At 52.0% G+C, this 23671-nt stretch overlaps 1 protein-coding gene across 1 annotated transcript in view; it reads right to left on the bottom strand.

The window, feature by feature from the left end:
* Nucleotides 1–20097, bottom strand: part of MMP17 (matrix metallopeptidase 17) — a 46539-nt gene extending 26442 nt beyond the window's left edge. The window contains exon 1 of the mRNA XM_072350721.1: nucleotides 19949–20097. Coding sequence (XP_072206822.1) covers nucleotides 19949–20077 — 129 coding nt within the window. The 5' untranslated portion in view covers nucleotides 20078–20097. The remainder of the gene's footprint in view (nucleotides 1–19948) is intronic.
* Between the last annotated feature and the right edge of the window lie 3574 nt (nucleotides 20098–23671).

The raw sequence follows: 23671 nt of genomic DNA, 5'->3' as shown, positions 1-23671 counted from the left end.
TCTGTGGACCAAACAAACTGTGTTTTCAGCTCCTTTGAACTGAAGATCAAAGAATCGATTCCCATCCATACAAGGCAGGCAGAACAGGGGAGCAGTGTTTACTAGAGCTGGTTTGTGTTTCTTTCCAGAGAATGAAAAATTGACAAAACATTAAAAAATAAAAATAAAAAAAATGCAGCTACTTCTGTATTTTTGATATAAAAGTGTGTTTCCCTTTGCGAAGCTTGAAGACGTTGGGCTTGTTGGACCATTTTCAATCACCAGAGGTTTTTCATCTCATCCCAAAAGTTTCCATGCAAAAGGCAATGAATGATGAAACATTTTGTGTAATTAAAACTCCACAGGACATCAGAAAGGGAGTTTCAGTGGGAACAGAAATAGAGGATTTATATTTATTTATTTATTTATTTTTAATCAAATAGTTCTGTGTAATGCTGCCTGTCATGGTGAAACATCCTTATTGCCAATTAGCTATTTGGAAAGGAAAAGAGGAAAGTACAACAGCCCATGGAGCTGCAATGGGATGCTAGGTAAATGACTGGATTGGTGTTCTTTTCTCTTGCTACAAAAACATCTCCAGACCATGAAAGCTGTTGGGTAACATCATCTGTGAAGGAAGCCTTGCTCCTGTGCAGCCAGAGACAGTGTGTGGTCGGAGCAGCCGGTGGGACATCAGCTTGTCCTTGCACCAGGCTGCCCTGAGCTGCCCTGTGGCTGAGGCTGCATCAAACCCAACCCTTGATCCAGCACAGAGTTAAATGAAACGTTGCCAGCTACAGTTCTTCCAGCATTTGGGAACCCAGGAGGAGTTCCTTCCCTGTGTGCCTGGCCGCCATCCACACGTAGCCAGGGGAGAGCTCTCCCTGCTCTGCACAAGGAAATAAATCAAGGCATGAGGTTGCCTTGTACCCGAAATCTCTGTATGAAGGAAAATCCAGGCCAAGACATTTCGAATCCAGGGATTTCTGGGCACAGGACACAGGAACGTCCATGCTTTCCTGGATGGATTTTCACAAGACTCAGCAGAGTGGGGAACAGCCGGCGGGGAGGAGAGCCAGCTGGAAGGTGCTCCTTGGGAAACACCTGCTAGGGATGCACCACAAGAGCAGCAGCTCATCTCCTCCCTGTGCTCCTCCTCCCTTATGCCCCACACACCAGGAGATGGTAGGGACCAGATGCTGTCCCCTGCCCATGGGAACCCACCCATCTGGGAGCCTCCACCATGTGAGCCAGGACCGCAGCTCTGCCGTGGTGGCCTTCCTTGGGTCATCTCCACACACAGCTGCTGGGATGTGTCACAAACAGCTCCAAACCTCCTGAGGAATCAGTGCTGGGCTGCTGACATCACCACGGCAGATTGCACAGAGAACTCCCAGGCGCTTCCCACCCTCCAGCTGGACTGGGACCAAGATGAGCAAGAGAGAGATGAGTTATTTTAAAAGAACGAACTGCTCTTCAGCAAAGTGAGGATACACAGCAAGGCTGTCCTATGGGGTGACTTCAGAGGGCCTGTTACTACTTAACGAGCCCGTCTGTCTCATCGGACCCAAACTGCACGTTTGCTGGCAGTGTGTAGGGAAAGTCAATGGCGCATTGAGAGCGCAGTGGCGTTCATCTGTATTCGCCGCTGGTCTCAGCAAGATGAGCTCCTACTCTTTTGGTTTCAGTCATTAAACAGACCATGTCTGGTAGCTAACTGAACAGACTGTTATACATCAAAACAAATCTCTCCCTCCTTCCATTTATTGTATCTTTGACCAGGACGGTGTCTCCTCCAGGATGGACTCCAGAGCTGATTTTCTACAGCATGACCACCAACACCAGTTTGCTTTGGCCATCCACATTCTCATTCCCAGCCTCCATCCCAGGCCTCAGAGTTGCACTTCCAGCGTGTTTTACTAGATCTCCATTTACAGGAGCCACCAACTTTTCCCCTCTCTAAATACACCCAGTCGCACAGCCCTGCTCCATTCACCAGCTATAAGATCGGTGCTTTTTTGCTGCCCACTTCCCTCCTGCTCAGTTGCTTTGGTTTTCAAGATAACCTCAGGACACAGACTGCCTGTTTAAATATGCTCATGGTGTGGCTTGGTTTTCTTTTTGAGACTGCAGAAATTCTGTTGTTCTCCACAGAATGGGAATTCAAAAGCTCTTATCACCGTGCTGTGTGCTAGGTCTGATGCACGGGCTGTCGCTGTGTTTGCTTCAGCAGCCCTCACATCGGGGCTTAGTTGTGTCTTCCCGTGTAGTTTTTAGCAACAAAAGTACTGCAACGTCAAGAAATCAATAAATCAGAAACTTTGCTGGGGTGTGAAATAGAGCATCCATTTGGGTGGGAATTAAGCTCACTCATGTCTCTTGTCCCCGGATCTATGCTTCTATAGGAGAAACCACATTTGCTACCTGGATGGTTTTGTTGCCTCTGCAAGCTCTTTAAAACAACAGTATTACAATGAGCTTCCCTTGTTGACAGGATCTTTCTATTAGCTGTACAAGTGTCTTGAGCAATTATTGATGCTGTGGGCAACTGCTGAACAGAAAAAAAAGAGCCTCCTGGTTCAGGAGTGAGGCTATAATATCAAAGGGAATCAGCAGCGTGACAGTCTGTGGGTGACCAGCCCTATGGTGAAAATAGCAGGAATCTTCAGTAGTGCTCCAGGAGCAACCATGGGCTGGAGGGACTGTAAGAAACTGTCCTCCAAATGCAGGGAGATGAAAACGACTCCCAGATCACTACGGGATGCTGGGCAATTTGCAAACCATGACAAAGATACCGGAATGTATTAAAACAAACTACCTGAAGTGAATAATGTAGGCTGCTCTCACCAGCACAGCGCACTTCCCTGTGGCTACAGAGCCTCTGCTTTTGGTGTGAACTCGTGTTATTGTGACCTTGGACCAAAGCAGTTCTGTAGAAAGCAGCCAGAGCAAAGCAGGAACAGACAAACACGCACCTTCTACACCTCCTCAGAGAGAATAAAATCACAGAGTTCCTGACTTTTGTAAACAAGCCAAACCCTGCAACAGGGAGCTCAGTTTAAACACTACCAGAACCTGGGTTGTTAAGCAGAAGCTGTTAGGGGCACTTAGGACCATCTGCATGCTCTTGTGCAGGGCTGAAGTCAGTGCCTTATGTTACATGCCTTGTGCAAATCAGAACACCAGACAAAAGCAATCTTCGTGCTCCTAAAACCAAAGAGGGCACTGTGGGCCCAGTCTTGGCCAGGCATTGAGCAGTAATGACAACGAGCATCACACGTGAGCAGCAATGTCCATAATGAGGTGCCTCTGCTCCTGGCTCCAGCAGGAGCAGCAAGAAGGCCCCGAGGTGCCGCAGTGAGCAAAGGCAGCGGCGGAGCAGCACGTCAGTCATCCTGCAGAGCGGTGCTTTATGCACAGCCAGCCTCTGGCTGCAGATAATAAATAATATTTCAGTGGCTTTTAATGTTCCCTTGAAGAACACAGGTACAAAATATTGTTGTTGTGACTCATGCCTATTTGAACGGACGGAGCACTCGGGAGCTGTGTGCTGAAGGACAAACCGCGCTGCTGTGCCCTGTGCATTTTGGGATGCTGTTTCCCAGGATTGCCATGACTGCTCCTGAGAAGCCTTTGCAGGACAAGGGGTGATCTGAAGCCCTGACACACAGCTGAGCACAACAGCAATCTGTGCCATCCCAACTCCGTGCAACACCATGGATCACTCTGATCATAATGACAGCGATATCCCCATTTGCTGCTGCCCTACTCGTGCCAACATGCAAATTAAAGCTGGTGCCTGTGATTTTATGCTCCAGGCTTGTGACAAATGAGCCTGCCTCCCCCCGTCCTCCTGCCTGCGTCTCCACACACCCCTTTCCCAGCATGGCTGGAAATCGGCCCGTTTATGCACAGAGATCATCTCTCTCCCGCTGTGCGGTAAATGATGAAATGAAAAGATTATAAAACTTACATATTTGAAAAGACTCTAATGGGAAAATATCCCCAGTTTTCTGTGGCCTCTCCATGGCGCTGATACAGCCCGACACAGCCAGAGGCATCCTTCACCTGTCTGCACACAAACAGCCAGACTTCACACACCTATTAGATCTGTTGCAGAGGCAGACAGATACTGAGATGAAGCGATCAGGTTTTCCCAGCAATGCCCCACACTGTAATGGAGATAAAAAGACCCTGCTGCAGGTGAATGGCCTCAGTGCACTGCTGAGCTCAGTGGGGAAATCCACTCCCAGCCCATCCCCAGCCCCATTCTGGCAAGAACCACCTGGGTAACACCTGACAACAACCAAAGTCATCACACAGAGAGTTCTGCATTCCCCTGTGAATGTGAAAGGTGGAGACGCTCTTGGAACAACCCTCCATCAGGCCAAAGCAGAAATCCCATCTGCTAAATTGCATCCATTTAATCACACCAGCTTTGTTTTGCCCTTTTATTCCTTCCCCCTTCTTTTTTTAAGGACCATATATTTTGACTGCCTGGACTCCATGACACAAGTGCTGTCATGTTTGATTGAAGGTGCCACGTTGACCACCTGCACCCTGCCAGGCACAGCGTGACCCCAGATGGATCACATCCCATTTGTGAGCTGTATGAAAGGCAGCTTCTAGGCCCACTGCCTCCTGCCCTACGCACCACAAGGATGGAATCACCTCCTGTTGAACCACAGGTGAGCAGCACCCAGTGTTGGGCTGCAGCTGTAAGGAGAGTCCATTGGTCCTGAACCCTGCTGCCTGGGGCACAGTGATGGAGAGAAGTCAGAAAAATGCAATAGAAAGGTTGAAGAAGGTGGAACGAGGATGTTCTTGGAGGAAATAAAGCTAAGCCTTGGGTTCTGCCCTGAGAGTGCAACAGGATTGCTGCGCAGATACAGGTGATGGCCTTCCCTCTAATGAAGGGCATAGTGAGCCCTTGCTCCTCATTTCCATTCCTCCTGCTTTGCTTTGGGGAGGTAAAGTGCTGCTGTGCTCGAACTGCATTGAGCACAGGAGAGCTATAAAAACACCACTAAATAAGTGCTATTTCCTCTTTAACACAGTGAGCAAGACAATCTGACCTTTCCAGCTACCTGCAACCTTCCACAAACCCATATTTGCTTTGTAGAAGAGGTTCACAGAAGGAGCAGAGAAAGCATTCAGACAGCTCTAAGCTGGTTAGACCCCGAGACCTGTCTGACCATGATAACAAACTAGCTGTTTCGTTCATTATTTCCTGCAGGAAGCCACAGCCACCAGAGCAGACATTATCCCTTGCTTTTCTCCATGGCAAGGACGCAGACGCAGTGCGAGCAGATCTGCTGCTGGGAGCAATTAACCCAGTTGAGCAGGCAGCTGTCCCCGAGCAAACCTGGCAGTAGGACACAGCCCCTTCCCAAAGAGATGCAACTTCCAAAGGAAGGCCAATCCAGTGATCCAGCTACTAATCTGACTTGATTTTAATTGGAAAAATAACTGAAGAAAAATAATTAAAAAAATGAATGTAATGCAAATTTAAAGCTTTTACATTATTGCCCATCACACAGGGAAAGGTGAACCCTCTCCTCCCACCATTCACAGCCTGATATACCGCAGCCATCCTGCTTCCCCCAGCTCCATCTCTTCCATAGCAGGAGAAATGGGGACATCTCCCCACCAGCCCCATTTACTCCATTGCAGCAAGTGCCACAGCTCCTGCAGCTTTGTAGGAAGGAAGCAAACCTCACTCAGCTCTGGACAATCTTTCCACCGAGCTGAGATTCCAAGCAATAAAAGAAGATGTCCAAATTCTGTCTTGCAGACAAGGGAAGAAATCTTGCAGGCAGGGCTTGCCGCAGGTCAGGCTGGCATTGTTATGTATATATTATGTGAATTAATGCCTTTTAGCTAAGCTAGCAAGACTTGAATCTTTTCCAGCCCATAGGCTCATGGTTTTACTAAGTAGCAAGTATTGACTTTTAGAAAAGCCAAGATAATTTTATGACCATCAGAATATTTTAAGCCATACAAAGCCAGATAATGGCATGAGGGAAAATGGAAAGAAATCAAATCAGTTCACATATATCAGGTTCTAATTACTGACTGACAACTGCCAGGAAGGAACGTTTCCATCCAGAAGCAGCACCTCCTATGCTGACAGTCGCATGGTGGAGGGAGCCAGGCACATTTTCTCTTTGCAGGACAGACATGGGGAAGGAGGAGGAGAAGCCCTGCTCCCACGGGATGTGCCGGGGCACTGGGACCCAACCTGCTCACAGGTACAAAAGTACTTCCACCACTGCAAAATGTCTGCTCCTCAGATGGGCACAGCTCTGCCCCCATGGCACAGGTAGACCTGAACAACCTGCATCCCCGCCCAGAGGGAGGCTCACAGCTGGACCAGAAGTGAACAGAACGAGTATGATTGAAGAGGAGATGCAGAGGTGGCTCGTTTATGGTCTGATTTTTGGGTGTTTCTGTGTGGAACCAGGAGTTGGACTCAGCGATTCCTGTGGGTCCCTTCCAACTCAAGACAGTCTATAGTTCTATTTATCTTGGTTCTGTTTTTTGATGCATTGAGATGCGCTGATCCCAGCATCCTCAGGACTCTGATTGGAAAGCCACCTCCCTTCCCTACTTGCCACTTTCTGGACTGGTGAACTTGGGAAGCAGCACAGCACATGAGATGCTCAGCAAGGAGATGCTCAGCAGCCGCCTCAGCCCCCAGCCATCAGTGTGCTGCCCAAGGAAGGGCTGCTGCTCAGGGCTGTTCCTGCAGCACGCACTGCAGAGCCGTGCCCACTCTCCGCACCCTGCCAAGAGGTGGATTAGTTAATAGACAAGGAGGAGATATTTACTGTTGCTCGTAATGGGATGTATAAAATTCCCCTGGCGCACCCTCCGAAGGCCACAAGCACCTTGAATCAGGAATATGCTAACGAAGGGACGTGACAAAAAAAGTTTTAAGGCTTTGTCTTTCTGCCTTTCCATTCGACAGCCCACTCTCCAAGCCAGAAATGAGAGCAGAAGGCACTGGCAGGAGTGTGTCCCCGAGGGACCGGCGGGGCTCTGCCCTGGGAGCACACAGCACCTCCCGCCAGCAGATTACTCAGCCTAATGAGCCGGATGAGATGCTGAAGCAGCGACGTAAAGAACACATCGTTATGCATCATTTTAATTATGCATATAATGGCTTTGTCTTTTTTTTTTTTTTTTGTTACCTTATTTCATTATTGAAAACCTTTATTTCACACATACATTTTAACTCCAGCCACCGACAAAACTACTGGTAAATAATTCAGCGCTCCATGAGGCATCAGCTCTTCCAAAGCAGCAGGCCTGGAAGCCCTCTCAGTGGCTGACACCTGAACATGGTACCAGAGCACCCTGCAGGCAACATCACCACCAGCCTGTGCTGCACTGCTCGGCTGGGAGCTGTAACGAAGAGCTCCAGGGAGATGCGGCACAGCATCAGCTCCAGCTGTGCCAGGGACACCACTAGTTCTCCCCACACACATTTAATAAACAGGTTTTTCTAACAGCATTTGTCAGCTCTTATAATTACGCGATATGTGCAGCGCAACACCTTAATTTTTCATGTGGCTGCCTCCTTTTTTCCTTTCAATAAAATAAAATTAGAGGGAAATCCACCCGCGCAATCTCCATCCCAGCAGAACTATTGAGACTCAGTGCAGCCGTGCACACAGCCATGCTTTCACCTTCCACTCCTTCCTTGCAATATTCCCACAGTGAAGCTGTATTAAAAATGCATGGGTCAAGCAAGAGGTGCCTCGAGGTGGAAACTTTCCCTCTTGCTGTCACTCCTTCGGTCTCGCTACAGCGAGCAGTTGTGTCCAACACCCAGTGAGGTCAATGAGAACTAAGCAGGTGCTTAAGCTTTAAGCATGAGAATAAATTGCTCATTATTGAATGGAATCCACATGTGCTGAGTCAGTGATTTTAAGCGATCAGTGTGGATCAGACTGACTGCCACCTGAAAGAGCTGTCCTTTGTTCAGAGCTAGGAAAAATGTCCAAAAAGAAAGGAGAGGAAAAAAAAGAACAAGTTCCTACTGCACTTCCTGACCTGATATGCAGAAGCCAATTACCCAAATCAGAAATGAATCAATGAAAAAGGCTGCTGGGTGCTGGGAAAGCAGCAGCTGGCCTTTCCCAGGGCCATGCAGAGCCCAGATCGATGCTGCCTCACAGCCGTCGTCCATATATTCCACTTCCACTTCCCGATTTGTTCTGGTGATGCACTGCAGAGGTGTCAAAGTCAGATCATTGGAATTTGTCTGGGAGTGAAAGGTACTTGAGGTTCAGAATGACACCTTGACCCGGGCAGGCCGTCCTGCAGCAACCATCACCACTTCTGGGATGGAAGACTGAAAAAGTTCAGAGAAGGAAAAAAAAAAGCTTGCCCTTCCTTTACCTTGCATACAAATGAAAAACAAATGTGATCTTCTTGCTCTTGACATATCCATGCTTTAAGGAGCTTCACAAGCATCTATTTCCTCATTTGAGCTCACACAGAAGACATATTATCTCTTTTAAATACATCTTCTCCTTGGCACTGTGAAGCCTACCTCCCATCTTTAACATTTTAAGGAGCCGCCAAGCGGTTATTTGCAAAACCGATGGTAGATGATGGATATAATCTATTTTAAACCTCAGCAAAATTGGCCAATTTCAGGAGAGTTTAACGTACAGATGAATTAATCAAGCTCAGCAGCTGATGAGATGGGAAAGGCAGACCCCGTCCCTCCATCCACACGTGAGCTACTTGGGAGAGAGCCAGTGACTCCCAGCAGTTCCAGGACAGGACCAAAGCAGCTCTGCTGCTCTGCAGCAGATGGTGCAGGTGATGCGCTGAGGCTCAGCACCCATCCTGCAACCCCTGCATGGTCAGTCCCCCTGGGAAAACAAACCCAGGCACCAGCACTGACTCCATTACAGGGCTTTTCCATCTCGCTCAGTCTTGTTCTCAAGGTCTTGCATTTTGGTTGCTTGGAGATTTCTGTTTATTTGCTTGTTTTGCACTTTAACCATGCAGAGAGAGGCCAAAAGTACCGATTCCCATGCAAAACCGCCTGGAGCTCACAGTGCTTCCAGCCTTTCACAAAGGACAGGTCCCGGTGGAAGCACAGAGCCCTGCACACACACCCAACCCAGCAGCAGAGCTCGGTGCTGAGCAGCAAGGGGCTGCAGTTGGACCTGGATGCTGTCTCTCTGTGCATTCCCCAGCTGTCACCTCCCATCAGCCTCCCCACGCCGGCAAATCAGCAGCGACGCGCTCGCCGGCAGCACTGTGAAAGCTAATGCTCCATCTACGCCAGTGTGATTTTAAACACGGGGTGTACACAGGGCTGGGCTCACTGCTGCTCAGCCCCTGACCCTGGGGCAGGCAGAGCACCCCTTGGGACCATCCACACGCTGCCCTGCATGCAATCGGCCCCGAATGCAAACACAACAGGCAAGAGAAGACAAATGGCTCCGGGGGAAATCCGATGACCTCCCCGATTGTGTCAGGAACCATTTGTCAAGTGGCAGAAACCATTAAGCTGTTTCACTGCTCACCTATGGGGAACATTGCATCTCTGGTGGTGCTGCTTTAACGCAGAGCTAGGGGAGCTGCTGCTGGCACTGCTGAGGTCAGTCGTGGCTCTGTGTGCTGCCCAGAGCAGATGAACTGATCCCAGCAAGGCCAGCTGTGCCCAGGGGAGCTGCGGGGCTCCTGGCGCTTCTTTTGAAGGCAACAGGTAGCAATTCATACAGCACCTGGGATCTGAAGCTCAAAACATCCCCTCATCCCTACAGGCAGCCAGAACTGCGCAGGGAGAACACAGGAGAGCATGCCCACATCTAGGGGCCTGGCTCATTAGCAGGTCAGTAGTAACAAGCCTGGCAATTGCTTTTCAGCATTGCCACAACATGGAAAAGGCAGCAATGATTTCCCATCCACAAAACACGCAGGGACCTGGCCATGCCCACAGCCCAGCACACAGTGATGCCCCAGCAGTGGCACAGAGAGAGAGGCACAACGCAATGGGACAGGGCAAGGGAGACCAACCCCATGAAAGCCCCAGGAGCTCTCAGCCACAAAAAGGATCTTCTCCTCGCAGATCTGTGCCCAACAGCAAGACAAATTCCCTGCTTTGAAAACTAAAATCCGTATCATTCCCACCATGCCTACCCACAGCTATACAAAGCACAAGGAAAAAGAGCGGTCACGGAGCTCTGGCACTCACTGTTGCTCCCATCTCTCCCTGCTCTCCCCAGCACCAGCTGCATGCTCACAGATCCCTGGGTACCATCTACCACCACTGTCTTCCCCGAGGTGTTGTGGCTGTTGCTCCCACACCAGCTGCTTGTACCCCAAAGGCAGAAGTGCCTCAAGGGAAGTTAGCAGCCAAAAAAACCTTTTACACACTGGGCACCAATTTCTGCACGGTTTGGGATGGAATTTACATCACCGAGTGCCCTAGGAGGTTTAATGTGTCCTCATCTTAACTCTCAGTGCGTTCCCCTGCAGAAAGTATGACTACTCGTGTAAACACAGGCGATGTTCCCAGGTCACAGCTGCAAAATTTAGCACAGAAAACCATCTCCCTCCCCTCGCCTTCGCCCTGTGCTTCCAATGCCTCCCTTTCTGCTTTCCTCATAGGAAAGTCATCATTGCAACAACCACGTCTGAGTACTTCCCCCACTCTCAGAGCAGTGCATCCCCATGTCCCTTTGGGCTCATCCCAGGCAGCACTCCCACCCCTGGCTCCCGGGGCAGGCGAGCAGATCGCTTTTGAGGCACTTCCAGGTTATTGAACTGTGTTGTTAATGCAGCTTGTTTCCCATCAGCTGAGGGCAGCGTGCCGGGGACATCATTTATTTTCCATGTTTATTTATGTCGGGAGAGTCCTTAAAGGATTTGTTTGCAGCTGCTCTGGTGGCTGCTCAGCCTGAGGTCAGCTCCCTCCAGCCTGACCCATGGAGTGCAGCGCCTTCTGTCCTTGGGTCAATTTTTCCTTTTTATTTCCTTTCTGCTATAAACCATTTAAGACCCAATTTGTAAATGGATGTGACCTCTGCTCAGCACTCACAGCTGATGGCCACCCTGCACCATGTCCTGATGGCCCTCCCAGCTGCCTCCCAACCACTCCCAGTGCCACGCAGCATCCCAAGCTGGTGTGCAGGGCGTTGGCTGCCAATTTCTTTCCTCTTTGGGGTTCAAGGCTCCCCTGGAGGAGCAGAACGTGCTACATCGATCGCCTCTGCTGTCCTCACACCCGTCTGGGCAAAGAAACATTTGTTATCTTGTGACAGTTCCCTGCAGAGGCTGCTCAGGCGTCCTATCCTTCCTATCCGCCTGCGTGGTGGGGCTGATAAGCTTGCCAGAAACTCCACTTTAAAGGGTTTTGCAACATTAATTGAATTTCTACAGTTGTGTTTATTGGCTCTGAAAATGACCCAGGCTCTGAGCACATGAAGATGGGCTCAGCTCTCACCCCCTGGCTCCGAGCACGTCTGGCTCCCAGCGCTGAATTCCTTGTATGCAGTGTCAGGAATATAGTGCTGTCCCTGCTGGGGTTTGGGTACCGACTGGGTCTGGATAACCTAGAGGCTGAGAAATGACCCCAGAACTACCAGAAAGCAGATGTCCTTGCCCTGAGAACTGAGCCCTCCGAACAGACAAGCAGAAATGATGCTCTGTCATTGCTCAGACAAGCATGACACAGCGGGGCAGCAGGCAGGTCACCCCAAGGGCTCTGAGGAGTTCCCCTCCAAGCTCCCACAGGAGCTCCAGCTCCTGTCCCACTCCTACAATGCCCAGTCTGTGCCTTGGGCTGGCAGCAATGATCTCTGTCAGTGTCACCAGGACTGTGAGAATTCCCTCCAGGAGAGCCCGAGTAAAGGGGCAGCTGCTGAGTGCTGAGGGATGTGGAGGAGCCAGGCTGGAATTTAAAGCAGAAGCTGTTTTGTTTTTCAGCCAGAGGATATTAATGTGTGAGATAGGAGAGAAACGTGGAGGAGAAAGTCAAAGGTTATGCAGATACTGATGAAGGGATTTGCTGAGAAGTAGAGGAGAATTACTGCAGAGTAAGAGCAAGGAGCTTCAGAAGGCATTCTGCAAACTTTCTCTGCTTAAAGCACGGGCTGCTGCTGCCCTGCAGCCATTCAGTGGCCGGCACCGAGCGGCCAGGAGGTCCGGAGCCCCTGCCGCAGCCCAGCCGGGTTCCCCATTTCCCACCCGCAGCTCGACACCGGCGCGTTTCCTCGGATGTTTCCCCGGTTTCCACCAGAGGGCAGCGGCACGACACAGCCGGGGACAGCGGGGTGTCCCCGAGCAGCGCCCGCGGAGCCCCCGCACGGCTCCCCGCCCGCAGCACCGGCCCTCCCCGGGCCCTCCTGGCCGCTCGCTCCTGCGGAAGGAATCACTTCTCTCGGGAAGGCGATGTGGACTAGAAAGTCTCGAAAGAGCGGCCGGGATGGGAGCAGCGACCCATCGTCACCCATCTCCAGGCTGCTCGGCTCCAGCTGTCCCCGTCGCGCTGCCAGGGAGCAAGGGACAAACAGCCTTCAGCTCCAGCTGCCAACAGCAGCACAAGCGCTGGGGGCTCAGCTCAGACCGACCACACAACACAGTGCCTATGCAGCGCTCGTGTTCTTGCTGCAACCCCGTGACGAGGCAGCAAACTCTCCTTCCTCCACTACGTGATCCCATGCACTGCTGTGGTTTGATGGGGAGCACAGCAGCTCTCAGGAGCCAAACTATGCAATCATAGAATCATGGAATCATTTGAGCTGGAAGGGACCCCGGAGCACGGCGGCTGATTTACACTAGATTATCTTGATCTTGCTGGACAATGAGTGAGGGCAAACCAAAGCACGAGGAGCATCAGAAATGCCAAAAATGGGACAGACTGGCTGATAGGGCTGTCATTCTGTCATGAAACAGGACATGCATACAGCCCACCGGGAAGAGCAGGATTGCTGCGCACTTCAGTGCCAGCTGAGGCCATGCAAGATGATTCCTTGTTTCGGACTCTCATCGATCAGGCCTGGAGGATACATTTCTGCAGCATAAACAAAATGTAGTAGAAGTCCCAACCCACCTAACTCTTTTCTGCCGTGCTTGCCTACAAAACACATTGCCATTTCATCAGCGTGTCTGCCAGGGATTTCCCTTTTGTGAACCCAATTTCCTCTCGCTTTTGAACAAAAATGCATCTCTGACATGGAGGATGCAAAGGGAGAGACAGCACAGCTTGGTACAGAGCAACAGGGAATTTGCCAGGCAACAACAAAGTGGAGAACAAGCAAGAGAAATAAGAGACAATTTAGTGCAGAGAAATGATCAAAGAAACAAAGATGTGTCTCAAGCAGCATCACCAACCACCCTTCTGTGGCAAGCGTGCCAGGGGGGCTGTAATGATTCAGCAAACACACAGCAAGGTGGGGAAGAAACCCATGCAATGGTGGGACCTCCCCAATACCCCCACTCAGCTGCCACTGAGTGGCTAAAACACCTCCAGGGATCCCTCACAGCAGACTATGGAGAACCAGCAGAGGCTGTTTTATTTCTCTCTCTATAACCAACACTTTGCAGTCTTTCCTACATCTGATTGACTCCAGGCCTCACAGGTAATAGAACATGAGCCATGGTGGGACCACCTCTAGCAATCACAGTGTCTTTTTGCTCTCCATTTTCCCTTTGGCATCAAAGTCTATAACCAAACTTCTCTAGAGCTGCAGTAGGGCAAAGAGAGCACTTGCTTGCGTTACACCCTTCATACAAGCACACCTCCGAGTTTTTTTGTATCCTGGTAATAAACCTTTGGTGTGCAGGGGCCCAGCAGCAGTTCTTGTGCCTGTGACAGCATCTCACTGAGAAACAACTTCTTTATGAAGGGTCAAGTGATATGCAGATACTCCAAGTCTGCCAACAAGCAGAGAAGCCTAAAACTTGCAGTGCTTTGCACAGCCTGTAGCTACCAATCAAATGCATGCTTCCTCCAATGAGTTTACAGGCTTTCCTCCCAACAGAGACCCCATGTGCACCACTCCTTTCTGTTTTTTATCCAAGGTTACTTGGTGCCAATGCAGCTCCCAGGTCTATTCCCTGAACTTCCAAGGACAGTGAGCAACCCCAAAGGGAGGCAACAAGCCACCACGTTTCCTTTTGATCTACCAGCAATCTTCCATCTCCAACGAGGCACATTTGGTGATGAGAAAAATGGGAAAAATCCAGAGCTGAATGGTTTGGGATGAGGAGAAACTGTATAGCAGTTGGATGCCTCCACCATAGTGCAGCACAGGCAACCTCCACAAATCAAGGCAGCAGCTGCAAACAGTCCTTCAGAACTCCATTGAAGCAGTCCAGATCTCTCATCTCCCTCCTGTGCTCTGGGTAATGGAAGCACCTTGCAGCACAACACCTTAAAGGCTGCAAAAGATGCCCTCAAATTGCAGAGTTATCCAAGGGCGCGACGGCAGAGCCTGGGCTGTTGGATGATCATCAGCAGCTGGGAGGTGAACAGCAGGAGATGCCATTTGGGGGCTGTTAAATAACGAGACAATATAATCCAAATGTGTTCATCGCCTTCCAACACAGACCCTGTGACACAGGAAAAATTGCTTTTGTTCACCCAGAAGATCAAGATTGTGAGGATGAAACCATATGTCAGATGGTGTGAAGAGCTCTGCCTCACCACTGGCAGCCAACAGGCAGAAACTCCCTCTTGAAAAATGGTTTAAAAAAGCTCCACAAAACTAAAATGCACCAACATACTGCCACGATCCAAACCACCTCACGGGCACCGTTCTTGCCAGGTGCCACAGATCATCTCCAGGCTTCTTGGAAGAGTGATTCTCTGTGCCCATGGTCCATTCTGATGCAGGAAACTCCTCAGATTTAATCAGGCTCTTCTCTGCTAAATCACCACAGCTAATCAAACCATCAGTCCCATCTGAGACCACACTCCTGAGTGAGCTTCAGCCTTGCTCCGTGTTGGTCCCTGCAGGACTGCTGCACAAACCTGCTGTCAGGGGCAGCTTCTCATGATGCTCACCTCAATCTCCCAGTTCTGCTCCACTTTGGCAGCTTCCTCCCTCGCCCCCGCACGCCTGCTTTCTTTTGCACTGGATTTAACTTCGCATATGTGGTTTGGTGTGTTGTTGTTTTTTTTTAATGTAACATCAAATCTCTTAATTCTCTGACCCAGAAATCAGAGACAATCCTCATAAAAATCTGGGACAAAGAAGACACGCGGATGCACGCGCGCTTTGGAAAGGGCTTCTGGAACTCCCAAATCTACCCATTTACAGTGATTTTGATTAAAGAAAGCATTCTGAAAACTGTTGCTATTGGATCTGGGGTTACTTTGAAAGCAAATCCTTGCCCTCGGTGCAGCTCTCCCCTACCCAAGGCCCTTGGGGTGATGAGGAAGCTGCCCAGATTGGCCATCACTGCTGAGCCACACATGGGATGCGCTGGGTTGAAGGGCAGGGCTTTTCCCTCCCATGCTGTCACCCACACGAGGCCAGATGTCCCCGGGTCCCAGCTGGGCATCTGCCCACTCCCACAGCACTCCAGAAATAAAGGTTTCTTTGGTTACAGCGTGACCTTTCCGAGCCGCACAGTCCATTCCCGCAGCAGTTTTGCCAGTGAGTAAATAATGAGAAATTAGCGTGCGGCCCCACGATGACTCACAGTGAGCTGCCGCCAGCACTAATGAACCTGTGGGGATAAAACAGGGTGCTGGGGACATCTGAGAGCATGGCCTCACAGCCGTGTTACCCATGTGACACCATGGAGGGCAGCTCTGTGGCTCCCTGCTCCAGAGCCCAGCCCGGCCATGGGGATGGGAACGTGCCACTTTGCATTGCTTCCTTGCACACTCAGTTTAACGAGGGAGAAAAAGAAACCCTGCAGGAGCAAGGCTGTGTCAGGTAGGCACGTGCACACAGCAGCCCCAGTGTGTGAACCCCATTGTGTTCTTAGGGGAAATAGGCACAGAATTCAAGTTCCATCACACTCTACATCAGGGCTCAGAGAGGGGAGTTCTGATCCCAGGAAGCCCAGCTGCATTCAGCCCACCCCAAGGATGTCAGGCACAGTTTGTACAGCAACCAGCAAGAGGAGTGCTACCCCCAGCCATGGGAAAGCCCTCAGTGATGTGAAAGCGGATAATTGAGCTTAACTGCTCATGGGTAATTCACACGGCTGGGCAATAGCAGCCAAGTGTAGGACAGAAGTGATTTGCTCCACCTTGAATTCTGGGGAGCTCAAATCTGAAAGGGAAGTAGCAGTTCAGACCAGCCAGGGTTTTAACACCAGATTAAATGCTTTCACATGAGCCTTTCTGTTTGGGAGCTCCCAGCCAGCCTTTTGTCAAGCCAATTTACTTTGCATTGTACTTGGGCTTCAAAAGGTACCTTAAAACATTTTGAGCAGCATTTTCCTATCCATGCTGGCTTAGGTTTTCTTGGGAGGAATTCATGAACGTGGGACGGGCACCGCTCTGAGCTGGACGGAACGCACTGTGGTGGCAAAGTCCTCTCCCCCTACGGTTGGCCTGAAAGCAGCACTGTGTGGGAACCCACCGAGAATCCCGTCCTGGAACTCTTGCCATTTCAGAAGGCTGAAGGAAGCTCCAATGGGGATTATCAATTTTTAATTTCCCCATTAGCAGCAACAGACGGCTACAAGTCTGGCGGCTTATCTGGATAGAAGGAGCTGCCTATTTCCACACCGGGGCTTTGCTGAGGAAGGCCCCGAGCCAGACGGCTACTGTGCCTCAGGGAGGACATGTGGGATCCGACTGGGCAGGAGGGAGGAAGCCAACACGGGCACAGCCACACAGCAGGTCAGCAATAGCACAGTCCCACCCTCCTGCTTCATCAGCTGCAACTTGGGCAGTGTGGGCACTGCAGAACACAAAAATGGATGTGCCTGGGTGGTGTGGAGACTGCAGCCCTCCTGTCCCACCCCTGAGATGGAGACAGAGAAAGCTCTGTGTCCTCAGCCCCCTGGGGGGGGTAGGGGGCAAACACCCTGGCTCTTCCCATGGCACATCCTTATGATTCAAATAAGAAGCTGCCACAAAGGCAAGGGCCCTGCCCCGAACAAAGAGCTGCTTGGGGCGGCGAGGGGGACGCAGCCTCCACGGATGAATGCAAATGCCTCCATCCCCTGGGAGCAACTTCTCTGGGACAACACAGAGCGGCATTGTGAACGGGAGGCCGTGCTCATACGCAAGCCCCCAGGAATGCCCAGTGCACCCCAGCTGGAGGAACTGGGGACTGGGACAGACCCTCCCATCACCCCAACAACATGGGTGGGATAAAGAGGCTCCTGCTCATCTTTCTGCACCCACACTCTTGCAACCAGCACTCCCTCGTCCTCTGATGGCTGGTGATGCCACCACCACCTCCACATGCAACCCCAGGACAGCGCATTTCTGTAGGGCACAGTGTGCTCAGCTCTGGGCACAGACTCACACACAGCTCCCCATTGTACAGGTGCTGGACCTGTAGCACAGCTAGAACAGCCCAAGTTTACCATTAAGCTCATTTTCCAGCCTGCAGGTCTCCAGGTCAGCACCTTCTGTGTACAGATTCCACCTCGTCAGCTCCTATGAAAAATAGAAGCTGAAGGCAGCCCTCCCTCCGGACGTGGTTCAAAGCCCAGGGAAGGCAGAGCTCTCATTGCTTGTTACTGCCAACGTCTGTAAAGCTCTTGCTGCCCGGACCCCAGAGACCCAAGTCAAAGGGCTGATGCCATTTGTGAGCACTTGGTGCAATGTGAGGAGGGCTTGGGGGTTTGTTTTGGGAAAGGCAGTGGTGCAAGAGGCAAAGTGGTAAAACTCCATCGCAACAAACTAAAATTCAAGGAAAACATTCAAGTCAGGCTCTATTCCATCTGCTATTTTACACTCTCTTTGTTAGAGCGGCTAATGGACAACAATAAAAACATTAATAATCAAGCCAGATTTATAAACTGGGCAGCCCATTCCGCTGGTAATGAAATCTGGAGAATCACTCAATCTGATATTGCTTTGGGCAGCACTCTACCAAAAGCTGCCTTTGAATTATGGCCCTCTTTCCTTCTGCTGAACTTTAATTTGGCCCAGCACCACGGCAGCATGCAGCAGGAGCTGTGAGCACGCAGCACGGCCCTGCGTGACGGTGGGGGGGGGATGCGGGACGTGGGAGCTCTGCTGACATTGTGCTCCATTTACTGCGGAGAACTGCTGGATATGATTTTCAAAGGTTAGCAGAGCATTCTATTGCCATGGTTTCATGCTTCCTAGTTTTCAAATATTTGCTTGCAATGCATCGCAGATCTTTAATTTCTTAGTTGCTTCATAAGGCGGATGTCAAATAATCATTCTTAAAGCAGTCGCTTACCCCACACTGCTATTTTCCTGACGAACACCTCCGACAATACTTGGCATTTTCTGCTCCCTGCTGCTCACTGCAGGGCACGAGCATGAACCTGCTTTCCAGCCAGTCCCTTCCTATTCCCAGCTGTGCTGCCACAAGCCCGTGAGATAGATTTGCCCCAGAAGCACGCCCAGGGGAGGGGGAACTGTCTGCGCATCACTCAGCCCACAGCAGGCTTGGTGCTAATGGCACAGCTCTCTGTGATCCCACGGACACCACACTCCTTGCACCTCTTGTTTGCAAGCTCCCACGGCTCTCCAGCACAGCTTGGAGCCGCTGCTGCTCCAACCCAGCCCAGGACAGAAAGCACCTCAGTGCCAGAGGGCTGCCCACGATCGCTAATAAGCCCCCTTGGGTGTTAGCACTTAACCTGTAAAAGCTGTGTGCAGCCCGCACGGTACCAAGGGTAAAGGCAGGTCAAAGCCCAAGTTTGAGTCAAATGGGTTGGGGCAGAATACACCAATTCACGCTCTGTTTACATTAAATATTAAACCTAGCTTTAACATTTGGTTACAGAGGAACGGAAACGTGCCGTACTGATGCAGATGTGCCTCATTTCCCCCCATATTTCCTATTCTGCCAGAAAATAGTGGGAGCTCAGGCAGGGCTGGGAAGCAGCTCCTGGAGCACACGCTCGATGCTGGCAGCATCCTGGTGCACTGCTCTGTGTGAGCCCACCGTTAGGTAACCCCACCGTTAGGTAACCCCGCTGAGCTGCCTCCTCCTTCCCAGCACTGTGAAATCTGCTGAATTTCAGAGAATGTCCCCAGAGTGGCAGCTCCAGTCCTGGAACTGCTCAGCCGGCCACGCACAGCAGCACCAGCACCGCTTCCTGACGGGCGGGTTTGGTGTGGCCGCGGGGTTCTCTCTGGGCTGAGGTCTCCTCTTTGCCATCAGCCGCCAGAAAGTTTTCCTCCTCCCAGAGGGAAGCCTCCATCTCTCCCTATAGAGCTGACACCACGACCCGACAGGGGCACAATCTGACCCTCACCGCCCACTGACAGCTCCCACTTCCCTCCCTGCAAATAGGGCGAGGAACCGGGACCACCAACCACCCGAGCTGTGCAAAGCACCGCAAAACAGCCCCTACCCCTGCGTCTGCCCCATCCCTACGGACGGCTTTTATCCCAAACGTGCCATTTCATCCACCGCAGGCTGACAGCCCCTGCCAGACGCCCGCCTTTACCCAGCGCCCAGGAAACAGCCATCCGTGAGCGGACGCTGCTGGGGCCGTCGACCCGCGGCCGCTGGGTGGGGGAAGTTGGGCCACCGGGTGTCGGGGAGCGACGACAGCAGGGGGGACACGGAGCGCACGGGGGCTCCGCAGAGCCGGAGCGAAGGGAAGGGCACCGTGCAGGGGCTGCGGGGCGCCGGGGGGCTGCGCTCTGCAGAGGGCGCGGGGAGGGGAGGATGCAAAGGGACTCGCCGCAAGGAGGGTACGGGGAACGGGAGGGGGTACGGAGCGGGAATAGGCGACGGGCGGAGGGGAGCGGGGCGAAGCGGGGCCGGGCGGGGTGGGAGCGAAGCGGAAAGAGCGGGGGCCGCGGGTCACTCACAACTCCCCGGCTGATGTCGTCCGCCGCGGGGGTGGGCGCCGCGGGCGCTTCCTGCCACGCCAGGCACAGGGCGAGCACGAGGAGCATCTCCCGGCGGCGGGCGCGGGGCCGACCGGCGGGGCTCAGCATCCCCCCGCGCCCCGCGCCGCCCCGCGCCGCCCGCCCCGGCAGGGCCCGGCCCCGCGCTGGGCTCCGCCGGACCGCCGGGCTCCGCGCCGCATCCGCGCCCCCGCCCCGGAGCTGCGACCGCCGCCGGGGGGTCCGGGGGGGGGGGGGGCTCCTCTCCGCCGGGGAAGCTCCGCGCCTCCGGGAAGCTCCGCGCTTACATCGCCCCGCCGCGCCCCGCGGAGCGGGCAACTCGCTGCGGGAGCGGAGCGGAGCGCTGCCCGGCGGCTGCCGCTGCCATCCGGGACCGCCGCGGATCCGCGGCTCCGGCCATGCACCTCTGCGGGCGGCGACGGAGCACCCCGGCGGCGGGAGGAGGAGGGCAGAGGAGGAGGAAGGAGGATGCTAATGAGGCGGGCGGGGCCAGATCTCCGCTTGAGGGGGTGGGGGGCAGCGCCGTCTGGTCGTGGTGCTGTGCAGCACCGGCGGCGAGGAGCCACCGCTCCGCGACGTGTCCGCAGCGCAGCTCCGTGCCGCAACTCTCGGTTCTGCGGAGGAGCGGCCCCACCTGCCAGCGACTCAACGTGCAGCCCCGTAGCCGCGGTCGGTGTGGGGTCGTCCGCATCGGGAGACCGCGCTGTCCCCGCGGAGCCCCGCGCCGGGACGGGGCAGATGGCTGCAGACACCCCGACGGCCCCGCTGCTGCCATCTCAGGGGCAAACACAGCCAGCACGTCGCAGCTGCGTCCCCTCCTCCCCATTAACGCGTTATTATACTCCACAGCTTTGGAAATCGCCTCGAAAGTTGCTTTCGAAAGGTGCCTGTAAATGGACTTTCTTTCTTACCTTCTTTCTTTTTAAATATAGAAATAGAAATGGTCAACAACGGACTCTCTTATAACAGCTGAGCACGAACCAGCTCCATCCCTCTGTGCTGCAGCTCACCGTGCCAGCCTGGTCCCCGTGCTGGCCGAGCAGAACCGCTGCTGTGTATCACTGTACAGCAAACCCCATTGCACAGCCTGGTCCTACAGCAAGCCCTATAGTGCAGCAGGGCCTTACAGCAGCCAAGTGACCTCTGCTCCCATTCCCCATGCTTCTGGAAGATGACACATGATCCACTCCAAGCTTTAATCCCATTTCGCAGCCAAAGGCAACAAAGGATAAAGGATCATTGTGGACAGCCCTGGAGCTGCTGGACCAAAGATAAACATGGAGCTCTCTCCATCTGGAAGAGTTTTGCTCTTAAAAACAAGGGATCAGCCCTTCAGGGCACGTGTTACCATTTTATCTTCACCTGTGGGGTCATCCCTTCCCACAGCCCCACACCACAGACGAGGCTCCTCACTTCCCATAGTACAAGTAGATGCATTGTCCATTGCCTGCAGCTATTCAAATCAATTCCCTGTGTATGTACCAACATAGTTAGCAAGCACTTACAAATGATGGGATGGCAAACTCCAACACATGTTAATCAAAAACTGTGCCACGACTCATGATACCAGAAATCCTGCCATCGTGTCAAGTACAAACAGCTGGGAGTGATTCCTCCTTAATTCCACTGTGCAGTCGCATGAAGTTTCCTCCATCCTCTGGCTGAGTGCTGAGACCCAAAGACAGCAGAGACCCAAGCCCCAGCTGTCAGGCTGCTATAGGACCAATGCCTGGCTTCAAGCATGTCCAAGTCCCTGCTGACATCATGCTAACCCAGTTATGGTGCAACAAGCACATCTCTTTTGGATTAGCTATGCACCACCTAATGAGGCAAATGTAATGGGCACCAATGACTCCGTAAGTCTACAGAGTTAGGAAAAAAAGGGGTTCCAGCAGGAACACAGCACTGTGGATGTTTTCTCCCTTTAGATTCCAGAGAATAGAAAGTGACCCCAGTGGCAGAAGTTCAGTGCTGTACCTGCACTGCATGAGCAGCACAGGGGTAGAGAGAGCACTCATGCCACTCATCACACAGGTGAGTTCTGAATGGGATTTATTAAAGGAAAGAGCAGTGGGATGATTTCAATTCTGTTAAGCTTAGCTTCCAAAATGCTTTCTTTATGCTTCATTTGTTGCAAATGAATGACTCAGTTAAAGCGGCATTTCGACGTATTATAGCCAAAATATTTGCTTTGCACAACAACAAAATAAGAGATAACTGCAATCATCTGTAAGCAGGAACAAGGAGATGGACAGGCACAGCAGGCAGACGGTTCCACAGGTATCACAGAGAACAGCTGTCTTAGTGCAAAACTTCAACACAGAACAAGAAACGCCAGGAAAATGGGTTTGCAAGTTTGCCTCCATCTAATTTGCCTCCATCTAATTTGCCTCCATCTAATTTGCCCAGACTCGGATGGCACTGTTGGTGTTTGGAAAATCTGCAGTCCCATCACATCTGTTTCCTTCCCACACGCGTCCCAACCAAAACACACACCTGAAATATTTCCACCTTCGTGCACCAAGATGGTGAGTGAGAATTTAAGACGTTATTATCTCCCGACTGCATACACGACGTGCAAGATGAAGATTTTCCTCTTGGTGTATTCGGGATAATTAGCATGTATGACAACATTCAGACGATTTAATTTCCCAATTACACAGCTACACTGGAAATATCCTTTGCATTAAGTATGCAGCATTTCTTATCAGTAGATATCCTACAACTTCTTTGCTGTCACATCACCACAGGTGCTCATGTTTGGCAAGGTGAGAAATAACCGTATCCTGCCCTACCATAGAGCTCCCCATGGCAGCAGGTCCTGGCTGTGCCCAGGGCTGTGCTCCATAGAATGAGGACATGCAGGGTGTGATCCTGCTTTTCTCCTGGAAGTTTTGGTAGCTGCAGGGAAATCTGTTGCTGGAATCCCGTTTACTTGCATGTAATTAGTTTCACCCTGAAGCTGCTTATTTGCTTGCCTACTTTTAGGAGCGATGGGTGAGCAACAACAAAATCAATCATATTTCCGAGACCGACAGTAGGCACACAGTCATACATTTGTTAACGTATGAACTCTGTGAGTAAAAATGGAGCAGAATGGAGCACTTACAGCTGGTTGGAGTGCATTCAGCGTTTTTCTTGCTTCCTTGTTTTCTAGTTGGAAGAAAGCCCCCAAGCTACCAGCATCTCCTCAGTAGCTTCCACAAAAAGAGGGCAGCCAAAGCAAGAGTAGTGGGGAGGCTGTTCTTCCTCCTGCCCAACCCTGATGTGTGCTGAGCTTTTGGTTCTCCACACAACTGCAGAGAGGCACAGAACGTTGCCAGCATCTCAGACACAGAATGGGTTGGAGAGGACCTCAGTGACACCCATGTGCTGCCCCAGCAGCAGGACGCAGCAGCACCAGCTGCTTCCCCTTGGCCTCATCCCACTGAGCCCCCTTGGCAGCACAGCTTTGGCCCCTCATTCAGCACAGCCCCAGCTCTGCAGATCTCCCCACGTAAGACCCAAGAAACGTGCCCTCCTGGCTTCCCACTGCACTCGGGGCCTTTTATCTGCTGCTGCAGGTACGTGTATACATGCTGTTAGAGGTCCTCCTGCAGGCTTATCACTTTGACCATCTCTCCACGCCTCCCACCGAGCTCTCTGCTGAGTTCTGTTTATCAAATCAAACAAACTCTCTGTCTT

Source organism: Excalfactoria chinensis, chromosome 16 (genome assembly GCF_039878825.1).
Source record: "Excalfactoria chinensis isolate bCotChi1 chromosome 16, bCotChi1.hap2, whole genome shotgun sequence".
Classification (NCBI taxonomy): Eukaryota; Metazoa; Chordata; class Aves; order Galliformes; family Phasianidae; genus Excalfactoria; species Excalfactoria chinensis.
The sequence above is the reverse complement of the archived record's forward strand: the minus strand, read 5'-3'. Positions and strand labels throughout refer to the sequence as shown.